The sequence below is a fragment of the Pleurodeles waltl genome, chromosome 9, assembly GCF_031143425.1.
Source record: "Pleurodeles waltl isolate 20211129_DDA chromosome 9, aPleWal1.hap1.20221129, whole genome shotgun sequence".
Classification (NCBI taxonomy): Eukaryota; Metazoa; Chordata; class Amphibia; order Caudata; family Salamandridae; genus Pleurodeles; species Pleurodeles waltl.
In genome coordinates, this window is record NC_090448.1 from 703,619,425 (window position 1) to 703,628,408 (window position 8,984).

The 8,984-nt window shown below is 49.9% G+C and overlaps 1 protein-coding gene across 1 annotated transcript in view; it reads right to left on the minus strand.

The window, feature by feature from the left end:
• The window catches only part of LOC138259733 (sperm microtubule associated protein 1-like), a 554,858-nt gene extending 547,871 nt beyond the window's left edge, over positions 1-6,987 (minus strand). The window contains exon 1 of the mRNA XM_069207626.1: positions 6,751-6,987. Coding sequence (XP_069063727.1) covers positions 6,751-6,987 — 237 coding nt within the window. The remainder of the gene's footprint in view (positions 1-6,750) is intronic.
• Positions 6,988-8,984: the final 1,997 nt, after the last annotated feature.

Here is an 8,984-nt window from a genome sequence, read left to right on the forward strand (position 1 = left end):
GTGGAAGGGGTGCCCATCGCACCATGACCCCCCTGATGTTCTGCATCCTGGTGGTGGCCTATCCGGATTTGGATGGGCGCTTGGGGGTATCACAGCAGCCACAAGGGGGTGTGTACGTTTTATTAAGCTGACTTTGCACGCTTTAGGAACTAGCTGGGTAGGGGATGTGGGCTGTGGGTGCCCCTAGGCCAGGGTGAACCCCTACCCCCAATGTTACAATTGGGCAATTACTAGTGTGCAGGGTTCTGTGGGTGTCAGGTGCTGGCGTTATGCATTGTAGCCCATGGGCTGGTGACTACCATAGTGAGTGGTTGGGCAAGGCCTAGTGCATAGGGCAGCTCAGTGTGTGTTGTGTCCACCAACGGTGATGGTGTTTCTGGCATTGACCATGTGTATCCTCTGTCTCTCCTCCCCTTTTTGTTTTGTCACCCTGTCCTTGTGTGCAATAGTACATCTGGTGGAGCAGCAGAGGCACCGGCGACGGAGGTAGCTACATCTCAAACGGCCCAGGAAGGTGAATCCACGGAGGGTGAAGGCACCAGTGGGACAGAGGGCGAGGGGAGCTCCACGACAGGGACAGGAGGGGATACCAGTGACAGCGACTCCTCCTCTGATGGAAGCTCCCTGGCGGTTGCGGACACCTCTGTGTCCACCCCAACAACAGGTACAGCCGCACCCCCTACCAGCACCACCCTCCCAGCAGCCCCTCAGCGTGTTTCCCATGCCAGCTCACCCAGGAAAGTGGGCATCTCCTTCGTCCCAGGCACCTCAGGCCCTGCCCCAGTCAGCCCTGCTGCCCTCAGTGAGGAGGCTATTGACCTTCTGAGATCCCTCACTGTTGGGCAGTCAGCCATTCTCAATGCCATCCAGAGTGTCGAGAGGCATTTGCAAGAAACAAATGCATACCTGGAGGGCATTCACTCTGGTGTGGCGGCCCAACAGAGAGCATTTCAGGCTCTGGTCTCAGCACTGATGGCAGCCATTGTCCCTGTGTCCAGCCTCCCCTCTCCAACTTCCACTACCCAGACCCAATCCCCTCTACCTTAGCCTATCCCAAACACACCTTCAGACCAGCATGCACACACATCAACACACAAAAGTGGCTCAGGAAAACATAAGCACCACACATCATCACACAGACACTCACACAAGCACCATACCCATGCACACATACCAACATCCACTTCCTCCACTGTGTTCCCCTCCTCCACGTCCTCTACCTCCCTCCCAGTCTTGTCTTCACTCACACCTGCATGCACTTCATCATCAGCCACTACCTCCATCACCAGCACAACCCATCACAACACACCGCTCGCGAGCAATCACCACCCCCACAACCATTCACACGTTACCTGTGTCCTCTCCCAGTGTGTCTGTGAGCCATCCTCCCAAACTACACAAACGCAGCCACACACCCACCCAACAGCCATCCACCTCACGACAGCCTCCAGCCCATGCACCTTCACCCAAACTCAGCAGATGTACACCTCCTACAACCACTACCACTTCCTTCACTCCTTTTCCTGTCAAACTGTGACCTCTTCCCTTCACCTCCCCCACCCCTTCCGTCCCCTAGGGTCCGCCTTTCCAGGTCCCAACCCAGCACCTCAGCCTCCACATCACCGGCCACATTGGTGCCAGCAGTAACCGGCTTCTGGAGTGCGCCAAGCAGCAGGGCTGCCAGTGTCCCAAGGGTGGAGGCCAAGGACATTCCACCACCTCCCAAGCAGAAGAAGTTGCCCACATCCCGGAGGGAGAAGGCCAAGACACCTGCCACCAAGGGCTCAGCAAAGTCAATAGTTGGGGGTGGCAAGACAGCTGCGCCACAATCCAAGGTGGGGAAGGGCCTGAGAAAGAAAGGCAAGTCGCTGCCAACGTGTACAGCAGACAAGACAGCCACCGGCACCACCACATGCCCCGCCGCCACGGGCACCGCCACCACCACCCAAGATACTGGGCCCTTCACCTGCACCGAAGACACTGTGCCCTTCAGCAGCAGCAACCTCAGTCAGGCCGGCAACAGCACGGCCGCTCAGGACACTGCCACCAGCAGCAACCTCAGTCAAGCCGCCACCAGCACCGCCGCTCAGGACACCGCCGCCAGCAGCAACCTCAGTCAGGCCGCCACCAGCACCGCCGCTCATAACACAGTCGCCAGCACCGAGGCCAGTGAGCCCCCCACAAGCACCGCTGCCGCAAATATCGCCACTACTGAGCCCGCCGCCAGCACCGCCAGCGGCCACGCCACTTCCTGAACCAGTGGCACCACCACAGACATGGCTGCCATCACCAGTGGTCATTCGTACGAGGCTGGTGGTCAGTGCCAGGGGCCTGGCCAGCTTGCATGTAGCACCACCGTCAGTGGAGCGTCACATCCACTACCTCAGTCCTTAGCAGGATGAAGCACTCTGGGCACCAAGCCCCCTCCAGAACCAGTGGAGAATCACATCCACTGCCTCTGTCCTTGGCAGGATGAAGCACTCTGGGCACCAAGCCCCCTCCAGAACCAGTGGAGAAAGGCATTCACTACCTCATTCCTTAGCAAGATGAAGCACTCTGGGCACCAAGCGCCCTCCAGAACCAGTGGAGAAAGGCATCCACTACTCAGTCCTTGGCAGGATGAAGCACTCTGGGCACCAAGCCCCCTCCAGAACCAGTGAAGAAAGGCATCCACTACCTCAGTCCTTGGCAGGATGAAGCACTCTGGGTACCAAGCCCCCTCCAGAACCAGTGGAGAATCACATCCACTACCTCAGTCCTTGGCAGGATGAAGCACTCTGGGCACCAAGCCCCCTACAGAATCAGTGGAGAAAGGTATCCACTACCTCAGTCCTTGGCAGGATGAAGCACTCTGGGCACCAAGCCCCCTCCAGAACCAGTGGAGAATCACACCCACTACCTCACTCCTTGGCAGCATGAAGCACTCAGGGCACAAAGCCCCCTCCAGAACCAGTGGAGACTGTTCTCCACTTGTGAGACTGTGGCTTTGCACTCCCCAGGATAAAGCAGTGGGCAGACCACCCACTGGAAAGACTTGTGAGACTGTGGCTTTGCACTCCCCAGGATAAAGCAGTGGGCAAACCACCCACTGGAAAGACTTGTGAGACTGTGGCTTTGCACTCCCCAGGATAAAGCAGAGGGCAAACCACCCACTGGAAAGACTTGTGAGACTGTGGCTTTGCACTCCCCAGGATGAAGCAGTGGGCAAACCACCCACTGTAAAGATTTGTGAGACTGTGGCTTTGCACTCACCAGGATAAAGCAGTGGGCATGGAGCCCCCTCGTGGAGCTGGCGTTGTGCACTCATCCGGCTGAGGTGCCCTCCCTTCCCTTCCCCCTGAGGTGCCTGTTTTATTTAGATCTGATGCCCCTGCAGTGTTCTCTCCGTTTGGATCGGGTATCTTGTGTGGCCCTCACCCATGCTTTTTGGGCCCAGTGGTCCACGGACTATATGGTGCAATACATGGACTTGAAATCTTGGTGTACATATTTGTTGAAAGTGTATATATATTTTTGAGTAATGGATTTTTCTTGATTACATTCGTTCAACTCATTTCCTTTTGTCCTTGCGTTCTTCCGGGGAGGGTTGGGGGGAAATGTTATGTTTCAGCATATATTGGTGTGTGTGTTGTTGTGTGTGAGGGTGGGGGTGGGGGTGTTGCGTGTGTGTGTCACTCTCTTTTCCCTCCCCCCTCCACTGTGTCATAGGTGCAGTACTCACCGTGGGCGTCGCCGCCATCGGTCGTGCTCCTGGTAGAGGAGCAGGAAGACAATCGTAGGGAGTATTTGGAGTTCCGGCTCCATGGCGTCCTGGTTCCTCGTGGGGTGTGTAGAGGTGAGCGTTTTCCCTTCCAAGTCCTGTTTCCGCCGTGTTTGGTGTGTCATAATGGTGTGGGCGGTACATTATCTTCCGCCTGTCTGTTGGCGATGACTGTCATGCTGTTTGTTTGTACCACCGTAGCGGTCGGAGTGTTAACGTGGCTGTCTATGTTGGCGGTTTCCGCCACGGCCGTGATTCAATTTTTTCCCGCCGGCCTGTTGGCGGTCTTACCGCCGCTTTAACACGTACCGCCAGGGTTGTAATGAGGGCCTAAGTCTCAAAATCAAAAGGTAAGCATACAGAAACAATACTGGCTGCCCGAATCTCCTAAGCAATTTAATCAAGGATTAGACCACTACCCATTCTAAGGTTACAGTACAAACCAATAGCAAGAATAACTGCACAAAAGAAATGGCCCACATTTAGATTCAGCAAAGAAAAGACATCAACTGTTATTACTTGTAGCGAACATCATCAATGAGTACCCTAACTAACCTTCAGATTAGAATAGGATGCTTGAGCTTCATGCAAAACAATTTAGTTAACACAAATTTGGAAAACATCTAACTATGGCTCTATCAAAATTAGCAGTTTATATCTAGGGACAAAAGAAAATAGACATAGCAATCAGTAATATCGTCTTATACCTTGCCTCAGTATGGTTCAGCAAGCGGTGACAGTCTTCGTCAACCGGACATCAGTTCAGTCAGCAAGACATCAGAATTCAGCATTAAATTTCAGGAAAGCAAAGTCTCTTCATGCAGTTCGGAAAAGTGATAACTAAATACTCAAGACGGTTATAAAGAATATAGCGGAATGGCCTCTCTCCTCTCGGTGCCGTCTGGCTAAGTTAGATTTCCTAAAACTACTTCCCACTTTGCTATTAGTCAAAGAATCGTATGTTTACGTTTAGTCCAATGAAAGTAGAACCGCAAATCTAAGAATTTACTAGTACACTGTTCACATGTCGATGATTGGATCCTCTTCTCCTGTTCCCGTCAATGGGCTTGTCAGGTAATGATTTTTGTATCAGCTTATACTCCCGTCGCTGCATTCATTGTCTTCTCCTGGGAAAGTCGCCTTTACACACACTACGTTATACAATGTATCCCTAGCTAGTACAGCATATTCTAGCAAGCAGTTCTCATGAAAAAGAATTTCAGCTTCTAACATTCAGTCAATGCAGTGGAAAATCACAATTTAATTCTCTAAGAAGCCATTTTGTAGTTTGCCTAAAAAATGCAGCTTGACATGAAGCCGTGCAACTAGGCCCAAGACCTCGCTAAATTAAGGCCTATGATAAATAAAGCAAATACATAACCGTTAATATGACATACATTAATCCAAACATAAGCTCAACAATTTACATTAATAAGCTGTTAATAAGTACACTTTGTGAACATTGGCAGCCACTCAAGTCGTCACAATTTCAAATGTGTGCATTATTTCTCTACGTTAACTCATTTTCTATGCAAATTCAACACTCAGACGACATGAATATTCATTAGTAAAATTCAGTGTTAATGCCAATGTGGTGAGAGACAACCATAACTTCAGACATCTGTGTGGCTTGAGCCAGGAATGCACATGGAGATCTGGATAGGAATCGTATGTATGCAGGAGAGCCTGAGCCCTGAAGGAATCATGGCTTGAGACATTGCTATACTGCCAAAGTGCCAAGATCCTGGCTATGTACATAAAACTGCACTGCACCTGGAGAGAGTCATTAGGATGTTGGCTACAGCTAGCAGAGAAGTGACTGGGAGTCAGCTCCTCTGAGCACCAGTAATGATGGACAGTCTAGAAGTTTTCATTCAAGCATTTGGGCTGACTAGTGGAAGATGCTGCCAGATCACAAGCCCCAGTGTTCATAAACCATGTATCATTTTGTCTTTAGGCCTCCTGTGTATGTTCTCCCTAATGTCAGTTTGTTAAGTTAAAATGACCTTGTAATAATAATAAGGGTGATTCGATGTCCATCACATTTGTGATAGAGTACCCCTCTGCTAAATTCTAACTCCCATTAAAATGCGGTAGCACTCGTTTTTAATCCTGAAAAATCTAGAAAAAGACAGAAAGCACTGTTTGCAAATTGTTCCTGTACCCCCATCTTTTTACCTGAGCCAAAAACACTATGGCCCTGATTCTAAGCTTGGCGGGCGGCGGGAGCCGCCCGCCAAGCGGGAACCGCCAGAAGACCGTACCGCGGTCAAAAGACCGTGGCGGTCATTCTGGGTTTCCCACTGGGCTGGCGGGCGACCGCCAAAAGGCCACCCGCCAGCCCAGCGGGAAACACCCTTCCCACGAGGAAGCCGGCTCAGAATGGAGCCGGCGGAGTGGGAAGGTGCGACGGGTGCAGTTGCACCCGTCGCGAATTTCAGTGTCTGCAAAGCAGAGACTGAAATTCTTTGTGGGGCCCTCTTACGGGGGCTCCTGCAGTGCCCATGCCATTGGCATGGGCACTGCAGGGGCCCCCAGGGGCCCCACGACCCCCCATACCGCCATCCTGTTCCTGGCGGGTGAACCGCCAGGAACTGGATGGCGGTATGGGGTGCCAGAATCCCCATGGCGGCGCAGCAAGCTGCACCGCCATGGCGGATTCCCATGGGCAGCGGAAAGTCGGCGGTACACCGCCGGCTTTCCGCTTCTGGACGCGGCTGTACCGCCGCAGTCAGAATGCCCGGCGGTGCACCGCCAGCCTGTTGGCGGTGCTACCGCCGACCCCGGCCCTGGCGGTGTCAGAATGACCCCCTATCTGTCCTACTGCCCCCATTGATTCACTTTTCTTTTGAGTCGGGGCTCTAACATTGGTTCTCTGGCTGCATTACTTGCTCGCTTCTTTTCAGCAGGTTCCCCAGCCGTAGCTCGCCTGCTACATGACCTGCGCTGTTCTTTTTTGCCTAGGTCACCCAAAACCCATTCCCCATTACCTGCTCTGTTCTTCTGAGAAGCTCTCTCACAAAAGGTTTCCTGAAGTAATCAGCTAAGTAGGGATCCTGCTGGCTGTTGTATGGGGGGAGGGCAGACCAAAGCTTGGGCTGCCTCTTTTCGTAGCCACTTCCATGGGTGTCCACTGCTACTCCGTCCAGGATGAACTCTCTTTCCCTCCTCTGTTTCCAAAGGTTGGCCTTCTTAGGAAAGCTACTCAAGTCAGCAGTCCGAGACATAGTCTAAGCCAAGCAAGGGGGCAAGCACCCATATGCTGTGACCCCTGCAGGCCCCCTGACTCAGGCCAGAAGCATTGTTAGGTGAGATGGTGACAGATACAATACCAAAGTAAAACTATAATATTTCATCCACTCCCCCGTTATAAATTGAACTCCCACGCCTATAAGGCTAACAGCCCTCCACCAGCAAAGGAGCATATTATTGTCTCATATTAAACAAAAAAAAATCATTCGCGCCGAAAATAACACATTTAAAATATGGGATAAAAGCCACCACCCAGAAAGATTTCTAAATATGTAAAAATCATTCATAAAACGCCCAACGGAAATTCAATGTACTGAATATGGAATATGCTTCCCGCCCTAACAAGATACGAATACTAAGTATCCCACATAAATACGACCCTGCTCTAAAACTCCAGCTCAAGCAGTGAAGGTAAACCCCCTTCTGTTCCGAAGTCCCACAGATCCATTGCTCTGCGATTCCAACAGGGAGTGAATATATCTAATAGCCCCATGGTACACGTAAAGCGCTCACTGAAAGGCTTGAATCAAAAAAGTGCTGTAAGTGACAGATGTCTATGCTTGTTATTTCAACGGTACTCTTTTTTTATAGACCTAGGAACACAAACCCACCGGTGCAGTCCGCAGAATCAATCCTGTGCCTGCGGCTGCAAGGTCCTGGTAGCAACATGTGTTTATGCAGGACAAAACGGTCTTGTCGGTTGCCTTCGGATAAATGCTCAGTGAGAGGCGTCAAAAGTAAGTAACACATATGAGCAGTCTTTCTCCTAAGACGTTTAAGCATTCGGTGGCTGCATATAAAGCCGCTCAAGGAATTCCCTTGAGTTTGTGTTTGTCAAGTTACAAGGTGCAGCATCTTCTAGCTTGACATTTGGCACTCTTGACACTGTCTTTCCTACCCCTCAGAGGTCCTGAAGGCTTGAGCAGGAAGAAAACGTTAAACAAACACACTAAGAATCACTACTTTCTGAAGTCTTCCTGGCTTTTCCTCAATAACATAGTAAACAGAGTGGAGTCAGTTGACAGACTAAGGTTGGGAAAAGAAGTTAAACCTTTGATGTCACCATGGTCAACAGGGGTTTAATGCCACTTCCGCTACCGTTGGTGTAAAGGTGAACGAAAGCCCCTGCTGAGGACCGAAAGACTTGTCTATCAAGACCGGCCCAGGCCTGCAGAAGCCACTTTCTTAGAACAATCATTTTCTTTGTTGCTTTTGTTCTGTTGCTAGGCGCCTGCGGTTCTTTCTTGGAAGACAGAGTGGAAGGTTAGAACCATGCTCTTTGACAGGCACTTTCTTTTTATCCATAATCAAAACGATTTAGAACTGTGTCACAAGGCTCAACACCATTTTTATCCTGAAAAGAAGGGCAATATTAAAACACGTTTGGTCTATTGTGATAATGATTGTGATACAATGATATATATCCAAATGAAAAGATATTTGCATATAGTTCCTTAAAATAAATAATCCATTCCGTCTGTTTCATCTATTTTATTCTTTGCAGGCTGCTACTCTCTCTCTCTATCATATAGACCATTCCTCTCTGTCTTTCTCACACACACGCACTCTGTTGTTGCGCTGCAATTATTATTATTATTATTGATGATAATAATTATTGTTATTATCGTTATTATTATAATTTGTCATAGATTTTATTAATTTGTTTTCTCAAAAACAATTCTGCGACGCACGTGCTAACGCGTCCGTCTATGTCAATTTATACACATCAGGACTCGTTTTAGGCCAATGAATCTTTGGGCCCAGTGGTGAGACACCGTAGGACGAGATAACTAATCAAAATATCAATCAATAGATCAATAACATTGTCAATGTTTAACATCAAAATATCTCTCACTTTAGACATTAACGAACATTCGGCGCAACCATGACCTTTCAGTCATGAATAACCACACCTTAATGGAGTCAATGAGTTTTATTCCCTATTGATTACAATCTAGTAGCAAAGGCATTA